At 45.3% G+C, this 27975-nt stretch overlaps 1 protein-coding gene across 4 annotated transcripts in view; it reads right to left on the minus strand.

Moving 5' to 3' along the window:
• Positions 1-973: 973 nt before the first annotated feature.
• Positions 974-27975, minus strand: part of ZFYVE26 (zinc finger FYVE-type containing 26) — a 39480-nt gene continuing 12478 nt past the window's right edge. For 2 of the 4 annotated variants that reach the window (XM_078858290.1, XM_078858292.1), the window contains exons 10-43: positions 26657-27667; positions 26271-26354; positions 26070-26126; positions 24916-25073; positions 24116-24308; positions 23463-23744; positions 22890-23000; positions 22602-22760; positions 22018-22242; positions 21183-21288; positions 20435-20726; positions 19306-19518; positions 18753-19002; positions 17837-18033; positions 16868-16972; positions 16364-16486; positions 15762-15938; positions 14906-15158; positions 14157-14240; positions 13542-13741; positions 12879-13018; positions 12469-12497; positions 11233-11366; positions 10526-10746; positions 9849-9996; positions 9042-9251; positions 7814-8032; positions 7206-7403; positions 6456-6703; positions 5854-5980; positions 5381-5440; positions 4290-4496; positions 3877-3927; positions 974-3700 (exon numbers count right to left, since the gene is read on the minus strand). In XM_078858290.1, coding sequence (XP_078714416.1) covers positions 3497-3700; positions 3877-3927; positions 4290-4496; positions 5381-5440; positions 5854-5980; positions 6456-6703; positions 7206-7403; positions 7814-8032; positions 9042-9251; positions 9849-9996; positions 10526-10746; positions 11233-11366; positions 12469-12497; positions 12879-13018; positions 13542-13741; positions 14157-14240; positions 14906-15158; positions 15762-15938; positions 16364-16486; positions 16868-16972; positions 17837-18033; positions 18753-19002; positions 19306-19518; positions 20435-20726; positions 21183-21288; positions 22018-22242; positions 22602-22760; positions 22890-23000; positions 23463-23744; positions 24116-24308; positions 24916-25073; positions 26070-26126; positions 26271-26354; positions 26657-27667 — 6476 coding nt within the window. In that variant the 3' untranslated portion in view covers positions 974-3496. The remainder of the gene's footprint in view (positions 3701-3876; positions 3928-4289; positions 4497-5380; positions 5441-5853; positions 5981-6455; positions 6704-7205; positions 7404-7813; positions 8033-9041; positions 9252-9848; positions 9997-10525; positions 10747-11232; positions 11367-12468; positions 12498-12878; positions 13019-13541; positions 13742-14156; positions 14241-14905; positions 15159-15761; positions 15939-16363; positions 16487-16867; positions 16973-17836; positions 18034-18752; positions 19003-19305; positions 19519-20434; positions 20727-21182; positions 21289-22017; positions 22243-22601; positions 22761-22889; positions 23001-23462; positions 23745-24115; positions 24309-24915; positions 25074-26069; positions 26127-26270; positions 26355-26656; positions 27668-27975) is intronic. The other 2 variants (XM_078858293.1, XM_078858294.1) reach the window with 2 other exon arrangements.

Genomic DNA, 27975 nt, shown 5'->3' on the forward strand with positions numbered 1-27975 from the left:
AATAAGCTAACGTTGCCAGGGCATTTTTTGTTCATTTGTTCTTAAGCACCACTGCCAACGCAGCCCTAGATGTTGTTTTATTGAGATCCGGGCACCCATGGCAATAATACACGGCACCAGTAAATAAAAATGGCACCAGTGCAATATATCAACAAAGTACACCATCTTTAATTTGTTCGACACAGGTAAGTGTGCACGATACATTGTCATGAAGCATCTTACAAAAATAATTAATATGTTAAAGAAATTTACATTCTTAGTGGCAACATTTTTCAAAAATAAGAAAAAAAAATATTTTGTTTATCACTACTGTATTAGCGTATCTCATGCAAGCAGATTACTGAACTTGAATACTTATTTCCCAATGCAACACTTAATTATGAATTCCCTTTTTGAAAATCGTTTTGTCATACGTTCTACCAACTGTCTAATTAGCAGCATTTAATCATTTGTAAATCAAACATTTGCTAAAAAGACTAAGACAATTCATAAACATATTTAAAAAAAAATAATGTTAATACCTCACATGAAAGCCCAACAACCAAGATCACAGCTAATTCCCACGATACTAAGAATCTTGTACAAATGATATGCCAGCATTAACAGATGACCAGTGCAATAGTTAAAACAAAAAACAAGTCCGTAGATCCCTTGTCAATTCACGACTGGAAGGTCTCGTTGCATCTTGTTAGTAAGAGGTGGTTTGACCATGTTTCACCACACTGGTCAAATATAAACTGAAGGAGACTGGGAAGTGGTGACGGGGGATAAAACAGGTTCAGATATTATATTCTTTGGGTCTTTCGGTAAAGTCACGTAGATAGGTTCACAGAAAATAACAAAAAAAACTATGACGTTTGGATCGAAAACACAAGCGGTGATCATCAGGAAAAGGGGGTTAACTTCTAAAGGCAAACTGTTTATAAAGGTTTAAAATGGGCGTAGCCCAAATGTCAGCAGCATGGTTGGGGCAGCTAATGTTAATGTAAGTGATGAGCAGCGACTGCGATTGGCGGTGGGATTCCACCAAATGAAGGGCTGCCAGGTAAATATTGGCATGTTGTGAGATCATTGAGCGTCCTCCACGGCGAGCGTGCTGAGGTGGCTGTGTTAATGGCAGAGATTAGCATGTTAATGTGAGAGATTAGCATGTCAATGTGAGAGATTAGCATGTTAATGTGAGAGATTAGCATGTCAATGTAAGATCGCAGAGCCACCGCCACGACGAGGTACGACACGCGAAGGTGAACTAATTAATGTTTGTTGATAGCCAGTGGGTTTGCAAACCTACTGGTTTGCATACCCACTGGCTATCAACAAAGATTCGTTCATGAAGCCATTGATATATATATAGACACAGACACAATTTCAACCGAAAAGATGGGTTTACATTAACAGGTAAGATTTCTTACACCAACACAGCCACCTTCGCGCGCCGTACCTCAACGTGGCGTCGGCTCTGCGATCTTACATGAACATGCTAAATTTTACCTGGCAGCCCTTTAATTGGTGGAATCCCACCACCAATCGCGGTCGCTGCTCATCACTTACATTAGCATTAGCTGCCCCAACCATGCTGCTGACATTTGGGCTACGCCCATTTTAAACCTTTATAAACAGTTTGCCTTTAAAAGCTAACCCCCTTTTCCTGATGACCGCTTGTGTTGCGATCGAAACGTCGTAGTTTTTTGTTATTGTCTTTGAACCCAACTACGTGACTTTACCGAAAGACCCAAAGAATATGAATTGCTGCAGTCATGAAAGCTTTAAGTCAAGGTTCAGATATTAATCGCCACTCATTGTTGGTCACGGCTGGGAACTGAACTCGGGTCACCGGGTCCATAGCGCGCAGTACACTCACCGCTGCACTACAGCTCCACCCCTACTGTCTTCGACCTTTGGCGACATCCAGGAGCTTAAGAGAGATATTCTATTTTTAAAAATTCAAATATATGGATATTCCAATGGGATAATTATTAGTGCACATAGGTGTTTCATTACGATAAACACTAAACCATTGAACCATTAACATTAAACATTTAAGCCAATGTAATTCGTGAAATAAATTAATTATTTTGACCTCGTCATTCCCTGGTTTAACCTTAAAACAATATTCCTTGGTATGAATGGCTTCGTGTACCCAAAAGGAAAGCGCATACTAAACCCTTACAGAACACAGACTTCCAAGACAACAATCGTTTCACGTACTCGCTTTAACAGCTTGTTAACCTTTACAAAAAAGGCTATTGCACAGTAATGCTCTTTGTACATCTATTTCACTGATATCAAAAGCTATTAGTGGCCAAAGAATTATCAAGAACCACCTCACATCATTTATAATCGGAATTGTGTGCAATCACATTGGCATTGCATGTCCTGGCCTATTTGTACATTATCGGCTAAAGTGAAAACGTTCTCCCTGAATATGCAATAAATAACCACTCTGCTGTACATTACAAAAGATGACCAAAGAGTGATCGATTACGTACAGGCCAGCTTCATCTAATACTTGTGAAATATGCATTCTAATTCAGGAGTGAGGTCAAAGAAATTAACCTTAAAATACAAAGCGGTCTATTCGGAGCACCTTCGGATATAGTCGTTCAAGGCTCAACTGCACTTCCAATTTATAAAGTCTACAAAACTTCAGAAAAATACATTCATCTCACTATTTGAATTTAAAGTAACATACCGTGCAGTGACAGTCAACAACGAGGTTCATCAAAACACACGTATAATTTGTCAATAACATATTGTTAACATTTATAAAATGATTCCTCCACCAATACGGCTGCCGGGTTGTCTCCCAGAACCACCGGTGCAGGAGCACAAGTCGGTAAAGTTTGAAACTATTGTCCCTTTGCATCCATTAATGGCCTTTCAGAGCACAATGTGGTGCGTGTGCTCCACAGATTAATGATACAAAGATTACAGCACAGGACTCTTGAAACAAGATCCTAATGTTCATTCAAGCGAGAATAAAGTGCAGCATTCCACATTCAGCCTTTGTGCATGCCTGCAAAACTGCTGAGATCGGGCAGCATCCAATTTTGTCCAAAGCCAACAAAGTTGACTTAACATTTATCTAACACCACCACCAGCTATTGAAACAAACGAGTGTCAAAGAGAGGGAAGGGTCACAGAGAAACAAATAACCACACACAGACCTATTAAGGGCACTTACTGATAACCCTGAAGGATAGTAAGGGGCAAATATAACCAGGGTGCACTCATTACTTGGCCCGGCACAGTAAGCACAAGAGGCACACACGACAACAAGCCACCATTTGATCATTGCCCATGACAATGGAGGCCTCTACAAACTAATTTTGGCAAGTGAAATGGAAGTAGGTTCCACTTGTCCCTGCACCGCCCATCAGCTCCTACAAAACAAGAGAGCTTGTGACAGGAAAATGAAATGCACGCGGGGGTAACTTTACATTAGTGTGGGTAACATGAATAGAGCGGCGGCTCGCAGTCGTTGCTTTGCGAAGATTCAGGTTTTGGATTGGCCAGGCGGCGGGGCCGTGTCGCCGTGGGTGCTCAGCCATCGTTCGCACAGCTCCACCATTACAGCCTGCTCCAGCTCAGCAGCTCGCTTGCGGATCGTCTCCACCCAGCGTGATGCATCCCTACCCGGCAGCTTCACGGCGACCAGGTAAGCAGCCCGCAGTTTTCCACACAGCAAGTGGGCCTCAATCTGCGGCACAGGTCAATGCGCGGGTCGGCAGGATGCTCATTACACAAAGGTGATGGTGAGCACTCGAACATACGTCATCAGGATTCGTAAGATGTGGAGTTAAAAGCATGACCTTGAAACGCTGTCATAAAATAAGCAAATGAAACATGGCATATTGTGTGGAAATGTGTGGGTACCTTCGCAGAATTGTTCTTTATCTTCATGATCAGATTTTCAATCTCCTTTGCCTTAAATATAACACGTAAAATATGATCAGTATAAACGTAATTTCTTAATAAATAGTTCTTGATGCATACATCACTCAAATGCTTAAGAGCGAACAGGTTTTTTTTATTGGTTTATAGGATTGTACAAATTGTCACAGCTCACAAATAGTGTAGCCGTAACCTTTGAAAATCCACTCCATACAGGAGCGACACCTACAGTATCGTATGCCTAGCGTGCAGAGTTTCTGTCAAGCTAAGGTAGAAAACCAAGAATAGCCCCATGGGCGGCTATAAACAGCACACTGTTCGGAAAAGGGCTCTGTATAGGGTTACCACAGCTAGAGTTTGCTTGCCAAGCCTGACTCGCACACACACACACGCACCTGCAGCTGTCCCGTGCCAGGCTGCGCTGCGGTTGCGGCGGCCACAGCACGGACCGTGTCCAGGGCAATCGAGTCGCAGTCATTGGGATCTGCCGAACCGGACTCGGACACATTTCGCAATAGTGTCTCCACCTCGTGCAGCTGCCTCTCCTCCACTAAGCGTCGCGCCACCCGAGTGTACACCGTCAGCGCCGGCAACTGAAACTCCTACAACACGCACGCACAGACGTATGCACATACGCTCGCACGTGCACCCTGAATAAAACCTTCTGCCAAAATGCCCTTGAAAGAGGATGACGGCACAATGGCACTCATGATCTCTTTTGAATGAGAAACCTGGGTAATGGGATCGAGGCAGGATGTAGGTGCAATGTAAACGTTGGAGTCAAGCAAGACCGGCATTCCGAGAGACCAACTATACAGGTATGCGCCAACCACATGGTACACAGAAGCACCGAATAGTCACAAATCCCATCACTAAGTTGCGTTTTTATTTTTACATTAAGTGCCAATTACTTTGCTTTCTCTCACATAGCTACTAATATATTTGTTGTGTTTTATATATGTATATATCTCTATATCCCATTCCTCCTTATCCACACATAGCCTACAATGTAAGGTTTAAACCAAAAAGTATCCCTTGAACTGTAATTGCAACATGCGTAAACATGCAGACTTTACAAAATGTCGACTTAAAAATAACCCATTTTAGGCTACCATAGAAAAGAGTAACGTCTGTCGCGTGGCAACACCACATGAGTGGGGTGGGAAGTGATTGACGTTAGATGTGTCAAGCACCAAGTCAGCAAAGGAATCACACAAGTTTTAAAAAATAATTACTTTAAGTAAATTATGAAATATCTTTGCAACCGGTAGATGTAAGATTTGTGAGTCGACGAAAGTTGCAAGTCACGCCCGACTAACCACACACATTAAGGATTTTTACATAAATACCAAAAAGGCTCCAACAGCCAAACTAAAAAGAAAAGTATTGAAGATGCTAAGCAGTGGGAGAAACGTCCCCAAGCCGTGCTGCACTGCTCCCTTGTGTGCATGAATCACAATGTTTAATTCGGCCACTGGTAGCAAACCTGTATAATTCGGAAGGCATTTCCAAATCCCACCTCCACGTTTCCACCAGAGAGCATCAGCTGCACGCAGGAAATCCAAATGAGCTCAGGTTAAGAGGGCACAAACGCAAGAGTAAGTCCTGGGAAATAACAAAGGCCCAGGAAATAAAACGAACACTGCAGTCAAAGGCATAGTTGCAAATGTTACAAGCCGTCTAAACAAATTTAGCGAGACATTTTACAAAGAGTTTAAAAGCGTATACTTAATATTTACAGACATTTTTTCTTGACATGCATAAATGTGTTGACCTTCACTTCCTATACAAAGGTAATCTATTAATCCGTCCAAAGAGTTCAGTCAATGTTGCATGTTAATTCACGATCAAAATTAATCTCTCAAGAACGTAACACAGGTCCACATTCCACAATCACTCTGTGTGCGCAGTGTGCAACGCTGCAGTGGGTGTGAAACGGGACGCATATCCTGGGCCTACCAGGCAGGCGACCTCACTCTTCACGTTGTTGTCGTCAAATAGGGTGGGCGGAGGTCTCGCCCTCGCTGTATCGTACTGGCTCAGAAAGCGGGTCACCTCAACCTGCAGCTCAATTCTGCGTATGTTCCTGCAAGCGCAAAAAATTCTGTGTTTAATAAAACAATTGTGCGAGTCATCCGAGTTGGTGCTTAGTGGGGGACTGCTTGCACTGTATGTATCCACGGTTGTCCATTTTCTGTAATGGATGATTGGCATGCGAGTCCCGCTCTCTCTCTCTCTTAACCTTGTCGAAAGGTGCAATGTTGTACTCTCCGGTAACATCTGATGTTTTGCGACTTGCTGTGAGGTGGTGTTATACAGCTCTGTTAGTTCTGTTGATTTAATGTTTCTGTCTGCTCTTCAGGTCAGATTACAACGTCTCACAAATACAAAACTGCATTTTGGAATTGTTATTTTTTTACAAATGTTTGGTGTAATGCTTGTTTTATAGTAAATGTTTAGTTCTAAAGTCACAAGCAGAACATCTTTTATGAAATCAGTAGGAGTAAAATAATAACGACGCAGCATGTAAGACAACGTGCAATTATTATCAAGGTACAAACCTTGACAGCTCTATTTTGGACATCTTGAGAGTGAAAGGTGCATTTTGGCTCGGAGTGGATGAGGAGCCGGGCAAGATGCGACTGGCAGCCGGTCCACTCGTCGGTGCCTTCACTTGCTGTTCACTCAATGCAACATTGAGGTGGTTCTTGGCCCTCTCCAGGAAATCCAGTCGCGTGGCAAGCTCAGCGTACGAGTTTGCACCTTTTCTGAAGAAGTTTATGCACGTCATCGCTGCTCGCACATTGTCCTGGGTAAGGGGAGGCTCAAAGTTATCGTTCATCCACCATCGACAAATGGTACAAGACAAAAATCCCCGTATAGCCTTGACAGACTGTTGGGGCGAGTGTTGTTAGTGAGCATCTATGAAGGCCGGAACGGTACACGAGGGGGATGGGTGGCCAGCACCACACCTGACGCCTTTGTCTCCCCAGTGGCGATGTTTTTACACACCGCCCCAAGTACAAATTTCAAGCTGAATAAACCTAGGGGAGGCCCAGGACTGGTTCAGATAAATATAATCGTCACTGGTGTTGGCTGCGGGAATCGAACTCAGGTCACCAGGTTCATAGCGCAGCACGTGAACCGCTACACGACCGCATGATGCGTATACTTTAACATCACACACACACTGCGAAGAATTCTTCAAATGACTATCGTGTGGTCAAGCTACATCCAGAGATGGTGGTATGGAACATTATGCCGAATGCCAAAGAATGAACATGGAGACACAAATCAAATTGAGGGCCCACCTTCATGAAGCACTGCAGGGCATAGAGCACATTGGGCATGTTTTTGTTGTCCATAGATTTGCAGGCCGCGATGAGGTATTTTCTCCAGCGCTGCAGACTGGGATCCAGCTCCTCCAGATGCTTCTCCAGCACATCAAGCTGGCCCTTGCCCAGGCATGGCACGAACAGGCCCTCTACAAACACGTGCTCTGCACAGTTCTGTATAAAGAGCAGAAGCCACATATCTCATGTGTGCTGCACACAGGAATCCTGGAAGAAACTGTGAGCAAGAATTAAACAGCCACCTGATTATATCGTTGACGATTTTAATACTGCAAGAAACTATTGTTAACAATTACAACTGAAATTTAATTGGTATCTAAATACAACATCTGCTTTGTGAGCGAGGAACATTACTAGGGAAGGCGAAACAAGAAGCACTGAAGGGATTTGAGCCAGGGGGAGTTGGGGTGAGGATACACGGGAGAGGGGGGCAGATTGAGGGTAACCCGAAACATTATTAGCTCTGACATTGTCAGAGTTTCAAAGTAAACCAGGCGTAGAAAATCTAACCCATGAACACCAAACACAAACTATCTGTATAAACGCAAATTAAAAACAACGAGCACCTTTTCGAGCAGAAAGGTGAGGGCTTCGTGGTAACGGCCGTGTCGACCGTAGAAGCTGACGAGCGACAGGTACGTCCCGTAATGCTGCAGGTAAAAGAGGCACTCCTCTAGCCGCGTGTCCCGCGGCGGGGCTTTGGGAGAATGCGGCGCAGCCACGGGAGAGCCCTCCACCTTCAGCAGCAACTCCAGCTCGTTGAGCGAAGCCAGCACGTCGTCGTCCTGCCCAACAGCCGGTATTCACAACGTTGCGCCAAACATCAATGTTACCAACGCCCAGAATGATCAACAATATACATCTGTATATTGTACGAGTCTTGTAAAATTTGTATTCTCAAACGTACACGTGTGATTTCACACTTCCTTTTTGGGTTTAGCCACATTCTTTGTAGCTGTTTGCTACAGCTTATCAAAAATTACGTAGTAGGTTTATCCTTTGCCCATGAAAATGACAGTCGTCCACGACCCTGTGGGAAAGTAACAGCTATAGGCGAATGCTGTGGTGTAAAAATTGCAAAAGTAACCCAAATAATTAGCTTTTTTATTAACATATAACAGTTATACTCAATCACAGTATGTGAATTGGCATTTATATATAAATGTTACTTATAAGATGGAGCTAACAGGACCAATAATATACTTCAAGATAATGGAGCGCAATGTTTACATTCATGTGGAACTGAGTGGAGAGATGTGGTCATTTCGGATTCATTGTGATGGGGGACTTCAAGTTAAGTATATTTTGTTTACCCAAGTGAGAACTAAAGAGACCAGGATAGTCTCATTTACAAGACTGACCTAGGTTACAAAAATGGCATTAAAAAAACAAAGAGAAATAATGAAAAAACCTAAAACAACTTTCACACATGAGGAATTGAAATGATCAAAAACATAAATTCCCTGCAGCGCAAGTGGGCTCGGGCAGGTTGCCTCCATATAGAACGGAGCATAAATGACAAAGGTAAAAAATAAAATTAAAAGTAAATAAAAGTAATAATGGAAATAAAATAATAAATCACTTAATGCAGTAATTTTAGCTGTAACGGTCCCACCTGATGACGGAGACTTGTGTTGCCTCCGAAACGTCGTGATTTATTATTTCATTTTATTTCCATTATTACTTTTATTAACTTTAATTTTATTTTTTACCTACGTGACTTCACCGAAAAAAACCTAAGAGTATGAATCCTTGCAGTCAAAAACAAAGCGACAGAAATAACTTTTTGCCCACCATCGACAGACTGCCCGGCATGGTGCTCTCCAGGTGTTGCACAACTTCCTGCAGGACAATGGAACCCATCGACGTTTGGTTCAGGTCTGGCGGTGGCCTCATGCAACGGGAAAACTTCTCCCGAGCCGAGGAGAGGCAGCCCGCACGCATGCAAGCCATGCCCCAGAAACTCCACACCCCGCTCGTGTCCAGCCCACACTTGGTCGAAACCTGCAATGGCACAGCATGGTTTGGCACGCATGTTCGATGCATTTATCACAGAGCTTTAGGAACGGGACTATAAAGTAACAAGCGTCACACTGCAGGCTAAATAATGTTTCGCCATTGTTATAGTAAGCTGGGGTTTGAAAGCCACAAAGCTAAGCGTGCCATAGTAAAAATGGCATTTGTTAAATCGTGAATATATGCAGAACTCAATTCCACATCTCCAAATATAAGCCTTTGTGTTACATGCTATATGTATGTTAAACTTCTTTCGCACCGTACATGGCCAACCGTGCTGGCTTAAATAAACATATTTACTCTAACAAGCAGGTTTTATGCGTAATGTTAGTTTACTTTCTTCAAAGAGTCATAATTTTATGCAAGTCAAGTTCAATGAAAAAACAAAACAAAATGTGAAGTATTTGAAATGTGACTTTCTGTATTAAAATTTAAACAAACGACTATTTGCATTATAAAACATCTGATGATCAAGATACACGGCTGATCAGTTTTAAGGCTGAAATATCATTTCACGTAGTTTAAAATCCATACTTTGCTCAGACAAGAGCGCTTGCCACGGAAGGGTTGTTGTTTAGGACTGACCTCGATCGCGAGGAGGTATCGCTCGTCCTGGATCAGCTGATCGCGCAGTCTCGTGACGGCGCTGGGACGCAAGATGTCGTACAGGGACGGGATGAGCCGGTAGCTTGCCGACACCAGGATCTTCAGCACGTCAACGCGGCTTATGTAGCTGTGAAAACAGCGCGCGAGACGGCACGTACACATCCACAAGTCACCACCAAGGCCTCCGCTATAACCCCTTGACATCAATTTCATGCACACGACCAAATTGCCCAAGATGCACCTAACATCATCAGATCTTGGAAGCTAAGCAGATTTAAGCCTGCTTGGTGCTTGACTAGCAAATCATCAGGTGCAACCATTGCTGTACCGTATGTCTTTATACTACCCGCATTCACCAAACCGCACTAACCAGCATGGAGAAGTATAGTATGGTCAACCTGCTGACAAGTTATAAGGAGTCTTCATGCAGCAGTGGATTGATAAACAGGCTATACATGTAAATCGATTCCATATTCATACATCGTGCCTTCATTAAGTATATACACTATGGGCAATTGCTATATGGAAGCACCATTGCTTAATGGAAAGACTAAAACTAATCTTGCTGTTGTGGAGCAAATTGTGTTATAATTTAAATAAAAATCCTTCTGCTGCACTGCAAGCATGTAAACGAGACAGGACATTAAACCACGGACCTGTCACAGACGCCGAGGTCCTGGCTGTGGCCAGCGGAGGAGAACATCATCTTGGCGTTGAAGAGCAGGTTGCGCATGATGCCGATGACAAGGACGCTGTCCACCTCGGGCTCATTGAGTGTGAGCGACAGCTCGCGGCAGTGTTCGATCAACTGGTGGCTGCACTGCACCACGTTGCTGTGCAGCTTCAGCAGGGCCACACACAGCGACGCGCTGGGCGCCTGGGCCACGGGCACAACGTTACCGTCCCATTAACAAGACGAGCAAGGCTAGAATTATCCTTTACACTACAATATAGCTGTGGGCAAGAGTCGATCAATGGTGGAGTGGGAAGTCGGCAAGCAAAGGACCCCCCCCCCCCCCGATGTGTTTTCGGGTTGTACTGCGTGTTGTTCGGCACTATGTCTGATGTTTAGCTCCACCTGCTGGAAGCTTCTTCTGGAACTAAATTCTAAGAAGCTCTCAGCCCGTGGAGGAAAACATTGGACATCAAGCGGAAAAAATAGGCGGTACAACCTAAAAACACAGAGGAATGATTTTCAGCACACATACACAAACACCTACACCGTTACGCCTAGTGGATTGGATAATTGTATTTATACCACGACAAAACTGCCTCTTTTCCATATTAAGAAGTAAAATTATTTGTCAGAAAGCTTGAAAGAAACACAATGTGAATCAAGAGCTAAAAACAGTGGCAGGGGTACCTGATCGTAGTAGAATTCCTCACGAATGCGCTGACTGGTTGAGGTATTCAAGGACATAGACCACACATTGTCCTCTCCCGCTTGCAGAACAATCTGGAGTGGCGAGTCTGCCACCTCCTCCTGCCCCGGCTCACCTGCAGACAACAATCGTGGTGCACTTTAATAACAATAATGAATTTTATTTATATGACAAAGCCCCAATGGGTGTCTTTAGGCTTTATTTAAGGAAGACCATATGTTGGGAAGTTTAATCATATAGTTTTTTTTACATTTGATTTCAATGTTGGAGGAAATCGGAATACCTGGAGAAAATTCACAACACGTGAGAGAATAACTTTGGGTAATGACCAAAAGGATGAAATCGCGGGAACACGGGGCCAAAATGAGGTTTCTCCGCAGGGTTGCCGGGCTCACTCTCCGTGATCGGGTGAGAAGCTCGGTAATGCGGGAGAGCCTCAGAGTCGAGCCACTGCTCCCCTCTGGATCGAGAGGAGCCAGTTGAGGTGGTTCGGGCATCTGGTCAGGATATCCCCTGGTAGATTCCCCCTGGAACTCTACTGGGCACGTCTCACTGGGCGAAGACCCCGGGGCCGGCCTAGGACACACGCTGGCAGGACTGTCGATCAGCTAACCTGGGAAAGGGAGGTCTGGACTTCCCTACTCAACATGCTGCCGCTGCGACCCTCACTAAGACAAGCGAACCGAGGAACGAACGAATGAGTGAATAACACTCACATACTCATTGTCACCTCCTGCCATCTCCTGGCCACTTTACAACCTTGCAGGCGAGTGTGTTCGATCCCCCAATGCTTGCCCACCAAAACGCTGCTTTAAAAGCATTTATGAAAGGCTTCGGATCCAGAACCGAGCCAAGTTAAGGGTAACAATGCATCATCTTGCTCACAAATCACTCTTTTCACTGAAATTTTTTAGTGTTTTGTGATTGATGACCTGTTGATTACCACTATATGGAGCAAGTCACACAAATATTTCTGTTTGAAATTAACTTGATTATGAGTGAATCACTGAGCAGGGAGATACTATGCAGTAAAATCAACACTTTTTAGTGACTGCTTTATGTGTTATCAATATATTGTACATAACTATTAACATATTTACTCTTTGGTTCTGTCGGTAAAGTTATGTAACGAAATAACCGAAGAGTATGGATTCCTGGAGTCACGAAAGCTTAAAATCAAGATTATTAACATATTTATTTATTGAACATTAAGATACCTTCTATTGGAGATTCACCTTCAGTAGGTCTGTAAAACAAACACACAAGACAAAAGATGCTTGTTAAATATAAAAGTACCAAACAGCCCTCTATAGATCCAAAAACAAAGGCAGGGTGAAAATCTATCCCATACAGACGAAACAAGTGCAGTGCGAATTTTAGCTGTACTGCCTTCTCCTGGCAAGCCAGGGTATGAAACCCTGACGTCCACGGGAAGGGAGTTTTTAAACATTTGTGCGATCCGCCAACCCTCACCTCCAGTGCTGGATTTCCAAGCAAGTGGCGCCACCACCGCCCGGCTAAAATGTACAAGTTAATCGACCCGACCGCAAAATGTTGCCTTGCAAAGTGTTGTAATGCGATATACACGTGCAAGTAAAAGGGCCTACGAGAGAGTGGGAGGCCGTACCCATCACTTTGGAAGTAGTCGTAGCACTGTGAGCAGACACGCACAGGCCCCGAGTTGTAGGTGTCCACCACCATGGTCCTGCTGGAACAGCTGGTGCACACCACACGGCCACAGCGGCGACAGTGGTGCCGCCTGTTGAACTGCAAAGAGACAAAATCGAACCAGTGCTTTGAAGCCATAATAGCAATTAAATATATATATGTCTTTACAGGCCTTGGTCAATCCACTGCTTAACGACAGCTTCTCCATGCCAGTCATGGAGACCTGATTGGCCAAACTTCACCACATTGGCTAGTGTGGGGGGTTGGTGAAGGTGCTGGGGGCCAAGACTAGTCCAAATATAACTTGCCACTGATGTTAGCCAAAACCAAGAACCAAAGTTTGGTTGCCAGTTCGCAGGCCATGTTATCTTTGAGCTTGTGCAAAGTGGTGAAGACTTGCTGAAAGGTCAGAGATCAAACTCAAATGCTACAAGTTTGCATTGAACAAGAGAAGCCCTCAAAACCAAATGGGCACGCCAAACCAAAACCACGACTAAACTACAGAACATATGTATTGAAATACATCTACTGAATATCTCATTTATGTTTATTCCTCACTGCTTGATTACCAAAACCCATAGCCAATGTCGACAACGATAAGCACCAGTAATCCGCCCCGTACCATGCTGAAGGTCTCTTGCTGGCAAGCCATGCACACGCGAGCCTTCTCGTCCAGCACCCAATCGTTCTTGGTAGGGACGGTGGCCGGTGGAGACCAACTGTTAGTCCGTACTGCACGGCTGGCTCTCCTCTCCACAGGCGTGGAAGTCCGTGGGCCAGGAATGGAACCCACAGAGCCATCTGGACTCGACCCGTCTTTATCTGTGGTGAGAGAGCAGACGTCAAAATCAAATTGGGCATGTTTGTAATGACGAAAAATGTACTTGGTCGCGTATTTCGTCATTGAACGCGCTTGCCTTTTTATGCCTTTGACGTGAAAAATAACAAGGAAATTGCACAATAATCAAGTGATGAAATGACAAGATTGGTGATATGAAAAATGGTTTGTACACATATATTTACAGCCCATTTTTCAATTTAGCATGACGAGAACCTCGCTATGCAGGTTGTGGGGGTTGTTTTACATTATTTCACCATGCCGGTCAGAAATGATTTGTGAAGGTAGGGAGTATAGATGTATAGTACAACAATTTATTTTTGCTACACTGCCTTTTTCCGCCCACACCATGTTGAAAATGCCATAACAAAAACTAAATGCAATAAGGTACCATATTACCTGAGGCTTGGGAACCAGACTTGGTGGCCTCAGGGGAGCTTCCAAATTTGGACATTCCAGAGTCAGGTGTGCTGCCATTTGAGTCTAAAGACAGGAAGACATTTACAAGGGCTTGTGAGATGGCAGCGTGGGCAAGTATCCATGTTGTGCTGGCATCATGACACAAAGGTAAGTGCATTCATTTTATCACTATGTTAGGAATATTCTATGGCAACGGAATTCATCTTGTTTCCAACATTGTCAATTTTCACACGTCTCTACAATAAAGAGAAAAAACAATACGCTTATTTATCCCCATCGAAATTGTTTGCATGTCAAAGTGATCTTATCTTACATGTGTTTATAAAGCACCTTATTCCAAGGTGCTTTACAACAATTATAAAATTGTATATAAGATAATAGTGGTTGAAATAAAGTGTGGGGTTACTAAAAGAGGTGATGTAGTAAGGGTAACAGGAGAACATGTGGGAGTGATAAAAGGAGGGGTTAAGGTTGGCCTGGTCATAGCTGGGAAGTGGAGGCAGGGAGTAGCAGTAGGAGGGACAAGGGAGAAGAGATGGGGTTGTTTCAAGTCCGGAATGTTAGCAGGTCAGTGAAGATGATTGTTTTATGTGCAATGGGAGTTTGTTCCAATGAAGGGGAGCAAGAAGGGAAAAGGAACGAAAGCGTGACTGGGCGCATGGTGAGGGAGGCACAGGGAGGGATAGTCTTGATTGGGAGCATCGTTGCTCTTGCGCGACAGCACTTGCCTTGTCGACTGCGGGATCGTTGGGACACATAAGGGAACTCCAACGCCTTGCTAGCGTACGTTGAGAGCAGCACGTCCACATCCTCGCTCGTGATGTCCACGAACCTCCCTATGAGCAGCGTGCGCAGGGTCCGCACGGCGCCCTCTGCCCAGTTAACGCGCATGTTCATCAGCAGCTGCTCCAGCAGCAGCATAGGCGCACTTACCAGCTCCTGGTAGTGCACGTGCACCGACTGAGGCAGGTCCAGCAACAGCTGCACACAGAGCCAACAGACGGAGCGCAAGATACACGCGTGCACACAATAGTATACGCACACACTCGTGTGAACGTTCGTTTAATTGAGCCGCGTTCACAAACAATGTTTTCTGGATTCAAGACATGATCTATTATTTACGAGCTCTGAACTAGCTTGTTTTTTTCTTCTTAGGCAATCAAGTCACAAGTCCATGAGGTAAAGCCACCAAAATTGTACATATGCAGCCTTTTTATCAATCCACTGCTAGATGAGGCCTCTCCGACACCATGTGGGTCATGGGGGTTGTTTGACCACACCTCAACATTCTGGTCAGTCAGTGTGGGTTGGTGAAGGCAGGGACCACAAAGGTTGGAGCATTTTAGAATACATCAATGGATTTCGCTGCACTGCCCTCTGCTGACAATGTAGCCCTGCAGCAGGCTCAATCCCGCTTAGATTCCGTGATCTGATGAGATCGCATTCCGGGTGATTTATCATATGACAAAGCCATTAATTAATTATTAGAATCAAAATATATCAGTCATGATCAGTCCATTTTCAGGTTGAAAAACGCCTCTAATATAAATTCTATACGAATGAACTACCGTATGAAGCCCTCACCTGTGTCCCAATCCAGATGGTTTGAGTAAGCTTCCTCTGCTCGGGAGACATTGACGGCAGGAAGTGTGTGCTCAGGTAGTCGGACAGGAAGTGACTGGCCGTCACGCTGCGGAACTGCTCCAGCAGCCGCTCGCACACGCTCTGGCACGTTTGCACCTCTCCTAGAGACTCCAGAAGCTGTGAACCACACCTTACATCAGTTCAATACACAAAGACACAAATCTCCTGCTTAGCCTTAAACTGTTAGGGCAAGTGCTGTTAGCGAGCCCCTATTAAGGCCGGCACATCACATGAGGTGGTGGGTGGCCAGCACAACGCCTGACCGCCTTTGTCTCCCCAGTGCCGTCATTTCCACATTGCACCAGGTACTCATTTGAGGCCGAGGCGACCCAGGAGAGACCCAGGACCGCTTCAGATATTCGTCAATGGTGTTGGCCGTGAGCAGGAATCTAACTCTGGTCGTAAGGTTCGTTGCGCAGCATGCTAACTGCTACACCACCGCTCCCCCTTCAATACACACCACACACAAGTGCACAGGCATTGCCTGCATGTATTTTTCCGTGCAGGCGTGTTGCTTGTGTATGATTAGAGTGAGGGCTCACGTGCTGTGCATGCTCCGTGTCGCCCTTCTCCAGTAAGTGGGCCACCTCCTCCTCAACGATTTTCAGCAGACAGTCCGCTCCCACAGTGTAGAGCTGGGCCCACTCTCTGCACACTGCAAACTTCTGCAGAACCAATACACATCCATGCTGGCTGTAATGTGCAATCGAGATCTGCTTGCAATTAGACGTGATATAAATCCTAATATTAAATTGCTAATTTACTAGAAATTACGTACAATAAAACCCGGCTAGCCGTATTTTGCACTCAACATCTTCAAGGATAACAACAACGGCAATGAGCACCGTAATGCAGAGAAAAGCATGATATTATGTGATGAAGTGGATATACCTTTAAAGCATGCAAAAGATAAATGTATACGCTTTGGTTCTTTCGGTAAAGTCACGTAGGTAGAAAAATAAAATATATCAGGACTTTTCGATCGCAACACAAGCGGTCGTCCTTGGGAGGAAAAAATAATTAGATAAAAGTAAAGAGTGTGTTACCTTCACTTTCAGCAGACCCTCTAGAACGCGTGCAGGATCTTGAATTGATTCCTTCACCACATCGGTCCAGCTTGTGCAATTTTCAAGAATGGAGAAGTTTTGTATCTGAACAATGATAGACAAAGCACATCACGATCAGGTTTTAGACAAGGCCATAATAATGCAATCAAGCTCCCAAGCAAGAGAATACAGTGACTGGTGAAGCCAGTGCAGTAACACACACCAACATTTTCTGTAATTTACTGAATGGCAGTTCCACAATTCTGGATGTACATTTTAGATGATGGGTCATCATTTAAAAATTGCGGGTAATCAATAAGTGGCTGGTCTTTTTCCCTGATAGGCTCACAAGTGACATTACATTTAAGACCAAAACAGGAGGATGTATCCACAACTCTGGGTGTCACCAGATAATGTTAGTTGTAATTACAAGAAAAACGTTGTACTCGAATTGTAAATGTTGTGGGTTTACTCTCCAACACACCAGTGTGCTGTACTCGTAACGAATTGGCATGTTTTGCTTACGTGACAAACCTTACTAATTGGCTGTGTCAGGTGGTGGCGGGTTTAATGACACATTTATATTGACGCGATCTAACCACAAAAAACTATATTATGGAGAAATAACTTATCGTTTACAGAGAAATGCTCGTAAAATACCTGGGTGATGGACGTGCTCAGGCAAATAGACTCCGTGCTAGGATGGAGATGGTGCATCCAGTTTTGTGTGTCAAACCATTTCCTTGTTGCATATACAAGCCACATTTTCCAACACTACAGACGCTTTCAATATCACACTCTGCATGTATCATTAAGATGACTTAAACATTTTGACTGTGAGGCTGACAAAATTTTCGAACTGCCATAAAAGTTGCTGTACATCGCAACTCTTTCGCACTGCAAGACCCACGAGAGTTGACAACACTCATCCAGCGGTAGAAACATGCGCGGCGACACACGCTCGGGTACCGTGCTGTAGAGCGTGATCTCGCGGTGCTTGAGCTTGAGCTGCTCTTGGAGATGGGGAGCGGTGTCACCTTGGGATATGCACAGCTCCAGAAGGTCGAGGCATTGCTCGGCCGGCCAGCGCTCCAGGCCCCACAGGGCCACCCGGGCACGCACCTCAGACCCTCGCATCATCAGCAAGAATCGCCAGCCCTCTTTATCTGGATGGTGGGCATTTTCAACAGTGCGGAGAGAAAAAAAGGTTAAGTGTGAAACAAGTTTTGCAAGGTGCAGTTCCATTCTTTGGACGGTCCCACGTCAATGTTCATGTGGAAAAAAGCAAAGTGAATTCAGAAGTCATCCTACATTGAACAATTGCATCAACAGTTTACCCTGTGCCTACCACTCTCCCCCACTGCGTGAATAAATCTACTTTGTATAGCAGATGTTGTGTGGATTGTTACATGACAAGATTTAGATGGTGATGGCTTTGGAAGACCTTTATCAAGCAGTCGACTGACCATAGCTGATGAGGATGCATTTTCCCCATTATTAAACTATTTTAAACTATTTTGTATTTTAGCAGGTAAGGCCCACTGAGCTATAGAGCTATTTTCAGAAACGACCTGGCCACAAATGATAGCCCGATGAAGTGGCTTATCATGTGGAAATTTCTTGCAGCCAAATACTATAAATGCATGTTTCTACATGTGCAGGGAAAAAACTGAGGACCCGGAGAATAAGCCACACGACCACAGGGAGAACATACAAACTCCAAATATAGAGGCATCGGGGTCGGAATCCAACCCACGACCTCCTGTATACCAGGCGAGGTAGTTAACGTCTTGCCACCGTGGTGCGCGCCTACTATTGTCAATATTTCCAAGCGGCACCTTGTGCCCTCAAAAGCAAACTCCACCGACAGCTTCATGTACCGTACCTGTTGCAGCAGCACAGCACAGAAGCGCGTCTCTCAAGCGGTCCCACTCAGCGTCCTCGCGCCCGAATCTGTTGAGCAGCTTCAACGCGCGAGCCCAGTCTTGGGCTGACATTGCCACCTCGAACGCTCGCGCAATCACAGCCGCACTCCGCTCATCGTGCAGGCCGCACAGCAGCAGGGGGCAGCAGTCGCAGCCTGGCCAGCACTCGCAGAGATCCTCGCCCTTCGTCTGTCCCTCTGTCACCAACTGCTGGCGTCAATCAACAACTGCTTTCAGATATGTTACTCGCTTAATTAAAAGAAAAACATAATCGGTGCATTACAGGATATTATATCGCAAGATCGTGAGAGATGGTGACCTTCATTCAGCAGTGAACTGACCATAGCTGATGATGCTAATGACGATACATTGGGAAGGAATATGGCACATGAAGAATTTAGGGATGAGAATTTGCATTTATAGGGTGCTTAAATGCCTCAGCAACTCAAAGTACCTTACATCACATTTTCTCAACCGTTTCATGTGGGTATGAATTGTGGTGCCGCCAAATACCCCTAGGATGGGAGGGTGCCCAAGCAGAGCGGCTGTGCTGCTCAGATATTCGTGTAGAACGGGAAAGTCGTTGAGCATCAGGTGCTGGAGTTCCCGGCGCAGTGACGTGATCTCAAGGGGCCGCTCCTTCTTGTTTTTCTTTTCTTTCCGCTTGTCACCTGGCCGCTTGTCCCCGGTCAAGCATGCCACCATTGCAAGCAAGGGGCTCACCTCCTGCCAGTTAAAATGTCACCATGAGCCTCGACGCAGCAAAAAGCACATGCTTTGAGGGCGTCTGTACATTTTGGAGTGTTATTCAATTACAGCAATGGTTCCCACAATTTTTCTCAGACCACAGTGCAGAAAAAATGCAAATAATCTGCGACAGTTCCGTGGACCACTGCAGTAGTGATACAAAGGCCATAGGTTGGTAACCGCTAAAATACAGTGAAACCTCAACTTAGATTTCTTCAGGAGACCATAAAAACTGAACTTTAGAGCAGGAAAAAAGTTGGATCTGGGAACACTATTTCCTACTACAGCAGATATTTATTTCATGCTGTCTTTTTTCTGGCTCTTTCTCTTTCTCTCACTGCTTCTCGGAGGCTGTATATCTCTCGTTTGTTTAACTTCTTTTGCACTGTACATAGCCAACTATGCTGATCTGGATACAAAGTGTGGAGCGAGAGGCAGGTGATACGTGGAGTGACAGGCTGGAAAAGGCACACGATGCAGTTGCATGGAGCAAAGGAGGGATTGGTGGTCTTCCCAGCTTTTTGTCAGGGCACAGTGCAAAATGCTTTGAGGGCGCCTGCATCATGTTCTTAGACATTTTTAGCACAAAGTCGTCAACAATTCCCATTAAGGTACGAGGCAGTTACATCGCAAAATTGCGAGAGGTAGCAGCTTCATTCAGCAGTGGATTGACCATGCCTGATGATGTCAACAGGAAGTAGTGCAGCAAAATCCATTGATGTGCTTCATCTCCATGCTCCAACATCTATGCTCCCCACCTTTACCAAGCCAGTGACGAGCATAGTGCCAGACGGTCACATAACCCCCACAAAAACTGCATGGCATAAAGAGGCCCTCATCTAGCAGCGGGGCTGACAAACGTGCGGTACATGTACAAACACACAGCATATATTACCTTGAGATAGGCGAGCGTCGCGGCGGTGAGCGAATACTGGCAGACGCTCTGGCTGGATTCACCCGTGTCTTCAGCTTTCTGGCCTGAGCTCAAAGGCAGCAGCTCGAGTTGGGCAGGCAGGCAGGATGCCACCGCTCCGTGCAGCATGGCTTCCAACTGGGCAGCCAAGGTGGCATTGGCGACCCTCGGCGAGGCTCCACCCAGTGGGAGGGGCCTGCAGCAGGAGTCTAAGATGACGCGCCTCAGGTTGAGGGCGAGAGGGGGGCACTCCTCCTTTATGAGCACCTCGAGTCTGACAATTGCACACAGCAAAGATACAGCTTTATCACATACAGGCAGAAACAAGGACACAAAACCTCTATCAGCAGTCAGTAGATGGAAAGACAACAGATGTGTTTTGTATGTACACAGTTTTTAAATAACATATTATTACATTGGCTTGGGCAGGGAAAGGTCGCTGGAAGGCTGGTGGTCAGGATTAATGGCAAAGTTGCAGCCAAGAGTGGACATCCACACTATGAAGATGAAGCATGAAATCAACCTGTGTGTGGGTGCAAGATGGATTGCTACATCCCAGGACCATGAAAGATTGTGATGGATTGGGAAGGCCTTCATCCAGCAGTGGATAAATAATGGTTGATAATATTCTTACTTAAATTAGTTAATATGAAGTGACATTTTTCAACATCAATGACAGTACAATTCAAGACTTTGTTTTGTTACAGTAAACATCCAGTGTAACATGTACCTGCTGGGCAGTGTCTGCTCTTCGAACAACAGCTGGGACAGCAGATCCACTGGCCTCTTCTGGAGCAGCACCAGTGTGTTTGTGGGTTTAACATTGGCCGATGAATCTAAGACACACAAAGATCCATGCATTTGTTTTGAAAACAAAGTGACCAGTGGAATGTGATATGCAGAAGCAGAATCACCCGTTTGAGTTTGGGTGCTGATAAAGCTATGCACAGTCCATGAAATGGCTACACACCGTAAAGCAGCATTCGGAGCAATGTATTCGTTTGCATTGAAATTACAGTTGAAGTCCATACGCGTGTTTATTTTGCAATAATGATAATAAAAAATAATAACTCCAGGAAAACCTCGCCGAGTCTCAATAGTTTGTTTTCAGGAGTGTCCTACATTGACACGTTTGATAACTTGCACGAATGTGTTTGGCATAAAGTATATTGGAAAAAACCCCAATGTGAGCATGTGATAGACACAGACTGTAAGACAGCAGGAAGATTAACATATTACATGGGTTAGTAAAATAAAACCTGGCAACTTGAAAAAGAAAACACATGAAAACAAGAAGATGACAGTCACAAAGCCAAATTTCTCCACCTCGTATCCCAGTGGCTTTAGTTAACAACATTTCTGTGATCCCATACCTCAAAAGCATTGGATCACAGGTGTGCACCACTATAAAACATGCACTGGTTTTAGGGCCATCACAACCTTCGCTAACATCATTAAAGGCTACAAAGCAGGCAAAGATCACTGAGACACTAAGCAAAAGCAATGTACGCAAATGTAAGATTTCGTATCTCTTAGAAAGAAAAAAAAGCACACGATAGGTGTACCTGTCTCCCGGCCTTGGCTTCTGATGATGATCATGGACAGAACGTTGAGGTAGTCGAAGAGCCGATGAAGGTATGCAGGAGCCGGCTCCGTGGGTTGCCCGAGCACCTCCTGCGGGTCCATCACCTTGAGCAGCTGCTTGATGAGATGGCGAACAGACTCGCTGTCTCCCGACGGCGCCTTGGCCCAGTTCTTCAACAGGTGAGCGACCACGTCGCCCTGCACGTCTGACTCATCACACAACGCACGGCAACGCCAACCCAGCACAGCCTGGGTTAATGCCTCAGCAAGAGAGCATTTTGGCGAGCAGCTCATGGAATACGAACATATCTGGTATTCTTGATCAAACGGTAAAAATACATTCAATATAAAAACAGGTTCATGCCAATTTACAGAAAAGCTATTGCGAAGTGCATGTTGTCTATACGTGCCACATAAGCTATGGATTGAAAAAATAACAGGAGATATCCCACTCGTGTATTTTTCTAACATTGTCCCAGTGGCTTTGCTTTTTACTGGTAGAGAAACGCCCAAGTACACCAAAACCCCTTCATAGTTTTCTTGAACAATTTTTAGGAGCACACACTTTGAGTGCTGACAGCTTCAAAGATGCGCAGCAACATGCAGTCGGCGCGGGCCCTGTCCACGAGTTGGGTCTCCATGTGCTCGGCGGAGAGGGGCCCGGGGTGAGCCAGCAGCAGCTCAGACACACTCACGTTGAAGTGTGAAGAGAGGTCGGCATCATCTGAAGCACAAATGTCACAAATTGAGCCGCTCAACTATTAAATACATACTTATATTACCGGTGAGTGCACAGAGGTCACGATTACACAAAAGTTTAATGTGGTGTGAAAATAACCAACAAAGGACGCACCGCTGACTCCTGATGGCTGCGTGTGGTTGATTATTTTGCTGACTTGCTTGAGGAAGGTTGGAAATCCCCGAATGGAAGTTCCTGTGCTCGCTTTGTGATCTCCTTTCTTGCCTTCAAACAAAACATGCGTTTCCATATTACCGTCAATGCGGCATTGTTCACAAAAGTCGTTGCTGACACCATGCTGCGGACATTATACACAAAGTGCTTGCCACAAATGAACCATAATACCTTGCTGATCTTGTCAAGGAGCCTAAACCATCATGCAAACTCTGGTCAGCCTCACAGCGGCTTTTGGATAGCCATCGAACCATGACCGTCACCGCTTCACACACTATCAGATGCCCTTCTTTGGGTGTCTGGAACGCTCTTCCTTCCAATATTAGGAAGGTATTGGAGCTTATGTAGTCTTAAATCTAGATTAAAACGAATTTCTTTAGAACTTCAATTGTGTATTGTTTGTTATCATTCACCCTCACCTCTGATTAACACGGTTGGCTACGTAGGGTGTGAAAGAAATTCAACATACATCAACATACATTCAGGAGCGGCACGCTAAAGCAGACGACGCACCTCGGCTCTCGGCGACGGTGCCCGCCAGCAGCCTCCTCTCCGCCACCTCGAGGAGCGTGCGACATGTCTTCCAGCTGGTGCTGCGCGTGCACGCCAGGTCAAACGCCACCAGCGCGGGCGGCGGGCACTCGGCGAGGCGCCGTCTCAGCAGCGCCGCGTCCCGGCCAGGGGCCCCGACCCCCGCGTCAGCCGCCTCGGCCAGCGCGGGGGGCAGAGGGAAGTGGTCCGGCACGAGGGTCATCAGCCGCTCGACGGAGCCCACCACGGACGTGGACGCCACGCCTGAGACACGGCCATTCGTTCATGGGAATGGGTACCACTGCCGAGGATGGGGAGGAACCAATGTCTACACGTATGTATTTAGGTCTATATAAAATCGTGAAAATGAAATGAAACAAATAAAAGAGAATCACAAGTAAAAAGTCAAAAGATTAGAATAAATGTGTAATGATGGTGGCAGCTTAAGCAAAGCTTCATTCAGCAGCGGACTGACCATGGCCGATTATGACGATGAGTTGAGACATCGTTGTCGCGTGCCAGGTACATAAGGCTCATGTCTAGTGTACCTTACTTGTTTATACCAATTGAAGTTCATATCACAAGCCGCAGGAAGATTTCTGAATACCTCGGCAGCACACACTGGGTTAGCATACCCGCAGCCGCAGCGGTGGCAATGGACTGCAGCACGTCGAGTGGCTCATTGGGGCTGGGGACGCGCCGGGCCGGCAGCACAGCCTTGGCCTGGACCTCCAGCCGCTGCAGCTCAGCCACGCGTGCCCCGTACTCCTCAGCAAAGCGCAGCTCATCGAGGCTCTGCGCCGAACCGAGTCCAAACATGGCCACCACCTGCGAACCATTTGAAAAGTCTAAAAGTTATTTTCTGTTCCCGTTTACAGCCTTGAGCCAGTGACGAAAAATCCACATACTGATGGCAGGGGCAAGTCTATGCTAAACCACTATTCACCTCCTAATAACGTTTTATGGAGCCCAGAGAGATACTGAACTAAGTCAAACCCCAGCCTTTCCCTTCTGATTGAGAGCTGCTTACTTTACCACTAAACCACCAGTGAAGTTTGCAATGTAGCAAAAAATACAAATACATTTTATCGTTAAGACTCTGAATTTGGGGTGCAGCGGTGATAGTGGTTTGTGAACTGTAATTTGAACCCAGCAAGCAGAGTTCAAATCTTTTCCGTAGATAACATAAACTAAATGTATTCACTAAAAACACAAGATGGGCAGATTGAGCAGCAGTGGGGACATGCTGCACAAAGCTCTCTAGAGATCATTGTAACCCCCATGCTAACGATGAATAGTTTTAAATAAAGTGGGAAAGGGGACGTGTGATAATATGGTTAATGGCAAAACGGCAGTGAGGTGAGGTTTATAAGGTGCGAACAGTCGCACGAGAATAATAAAAATAACCATGGAGAGCAAATTCAAGTTGCGGCACCTGTTGAGCCTGAGCATAGTTCTCCTGTAGGATGCACGCAGTGAGGAGCGACTCTGGTGGCGTGAGCATGAGTGGGATGATTCGGCTCTCTTGCCGCAATGATGATCGCTCATTCAGTCTGCTCTGGCCGGTTCGCTCCGAACCCCCGCTGCTGCACTCTGCAGACACGCGGGACGTGGTGTCACAGCCGTGACGCTACGCTTCCATTACAACAAACGTGTACAGCCTTTGTTTTAACCACTGCTGCGTAATGGCCTCCCCCATGCCGTGTGGATCATGGGGGTTGACAATACTTTAACATGCTGGTCAGTGCCGGTTGGGTAGAGGGAGCACAGACTTAGCGGCATTAGTACGGTGCCATAAAACAATTAACTTTGTTTGCACTGCTCTATGCTGCCAACGATGTAGTCCCACCACCTATAACAACTGTTATGCATTGTCATCTATTCAAGCACTCTCCAGACTGAAACTTGCTTCGCTTCAAAGATCTGATGAGATTGGGCACATTCCAGGTATGTTGGTCATAGGTTTATATTACATAAGGCCAGTAAAAAGGAGCAAACAAATATCGTCAGCAGCACGTGTAGCACTGTCTTGCCACTGTGTGCACAAAACGGATACTGTGAATACTGGGGCTCATTACGGATTTACTTAAGTTCTCAAGTTAAAAGACACATGATGGCCATCTTTTTTATAGACCAACGGTGGTATGGCGATGATTTGAAAAATAGTGTAATTCAGCCATATGGCAAGATGCATCTCTAAAGCGCAATTGCTAATCATTCCATGCAATGGTTCCACCCCATCTCCAGGTTAGGTAAAAGCCCTCTAAAAAAAAGACAAAATTTCATTTTGTAAAAGGACCTTTTGTCAATTATTTAGGTGTACTACTCTTTCATTGTAATGTTTATCTTTCCAAAATCATAAAATTTACAAACATCTTTCAACAAACAATAGCCTCATAATAAATATTACACACTGTATAGGTAAGATTCTGCACATTACATGTTGTTAATTTTACGCAATACAACACGAGTTGGATTTCGGGTGTCTAAATGTACGATTAAGGGATGGGTTTTTACAATGAAGGCGCACAAAGACGCTTGCATAATGCAAGTAGAGTTACAGGACACTGCGATGGTTGTGTTGAGCACCTGCGGCAGATGTAGGAATGTCACTGTTCCATGCCTCCTTTATGCATTCACTCCACTCTAGGGGAAAAGGACAGACATCAAATTGAAATAAACGAGGATTTTATCATTGCAACCTGCATCATCACAATACCATATTATTGTACAAAGTTGGAAATGCACAACTCTTGACAACAGTGAGAAACAAAAAACAAAGTATTGTACCTTTATGTTGTGATTGTGTAGACCTTTTGCCTTTAAACCTTTTCCTTTTAAGTTCTCTTGTAAAATCAGGGCCTTTGTGCGGACCTTAGAATGCATGTGACATGACATCAAGCAGCTAAATAAGTGGTCTGCACGGGTTAAAAACAGGAAGCACTTTGCTCATATTCAAGACATTAATCTTGTGGGACAATATATAATGTGTACTGTGAGCTATGCATTGCAAGGCAGTACTTCTTGCAATGCTTAAACTGCCTGTAAAACAAGACTGACAAAACACGAAGTATCCATGAGCTATAAATACATGGTTTAAAGCAAAGACACTGAACCGAAAGCTATGCACGTCACTTTAATAACGCCGGCTACACAGACATTTATAACATACACACCTGTGAAATGATTAGCGAAGATCAGCCTGTACCTCCAGTGTGCCTCACTGATGTAATTTGACAGGCGAGAAAGGCGGTGGCTGAAGAAGTCCATACTAACGGAAGACACAACCGAGTCGACAAGCTGCAGTGTACTTTGCGTGGGACAGCCTTCATCCTTGAGTGTTTCCAGGCTTTCCTCTAAAAGGCAGAGTATACTGTGAGTAAAATGCTCATCGACTATAAATCCCGACTTCCTCTTCAAAGAAAAGGCAAAACGTTTCAAGGCTGCCTTAACTTTCTGTGGGTTGCTCTGACTAGTATCAGCGATCTCTGCATCGATTTCGGCACTCGTTTCCGTAGAAGTGCCATGAGAGGTTGGCGACTTGTTGGAAAGCGTACTGCTCTGAAGTGACATCTTCTGCAACTCTGCCCGAGTCTGCGAAGTTTGGTCATCAAGGTCGGGCGGGCTGCAGCTCAGGATGTCCACACTGCTCTCCAGGCTTTCGGCGGCCCACTGATCGAACGTCGCGTCCTCCACGTACTCCTCCGAGTCGCTCTCCGTGCCAACGCCTTCCCCAGCGAGGTCTTCAAATGTCACAAACAGCAGTGAGAAAATGTTCTCCATCACCTCCAATCGCAGGTTTGGAGGGGCAATCTGCTTCAAGTGAGAGTGGCACTGCTCAAAGTGCCACTCAATGGTCGAGAAGTCTTCCACTGGGCAGTCCAAGCTATTTAAATTGGTTTCAGCATCATCAAGCGGTGATGGACAACCTTCTCCAGATGTCGGGCCTTCCAAGCTAGATGTAGTCCTTTCAGCATCTTTCTCGGTAACGTCCTGATTGGAGCTGCACAGGTTAGTGACAGTCTGACTAGTGTTAGATTCATGGGAAATGGATGGTCGCCTGGAAGGGAAATGTTTTAGGCATAAGGCGCTAATAGCATGCTTCATGGCACAGAAACTATGGAACAGTGCTACATTTCTTTGCTGGTCCAATGTTGGCAATTCAGAAGAAGTTTCAGCGTCTTGATCTATGGCACAAAAAGGAAGATACAAACATATTCTTAGGTTTTTTTTCGGTAAAGTCACGTAGGTAAAACATCAAAATTAATGAAAATAAAATAAAATAAAACAAAGAATCACGACGTTTCGGAGGCAACACAAGTCTCCGTCATCAGGTGGGACCGTCACAGCCGAATTAGCTGCATCAAGTGAGGCAATGATTCAAGAAGTAATCCCTTATAAGCAAGTTGAAGGGGGGAGGAGAGGGGGGGGGGAGCTCATCAGAATGTTAGTACAACGCATCGGGAGGGGGGGGGGCCAAAAAAATTGAACGGCG

The sequence above is a fragment of the Lampetra fluviatilis genome, chromosome 7 (assembly GCF_964198595.1).
Source record: "Lampetra fluviatilis chromosome 7, kcLamFluv1.1, whole genome shotgun sequence".
In the NCBI taxonomy this organism is placed as follows: Eukaryota; Metazoa; Chordata; class Hyperoartia; order Petromyzontiformes; family Petromyzontidae; genus Lampetra; species Lampetra fluviatilis.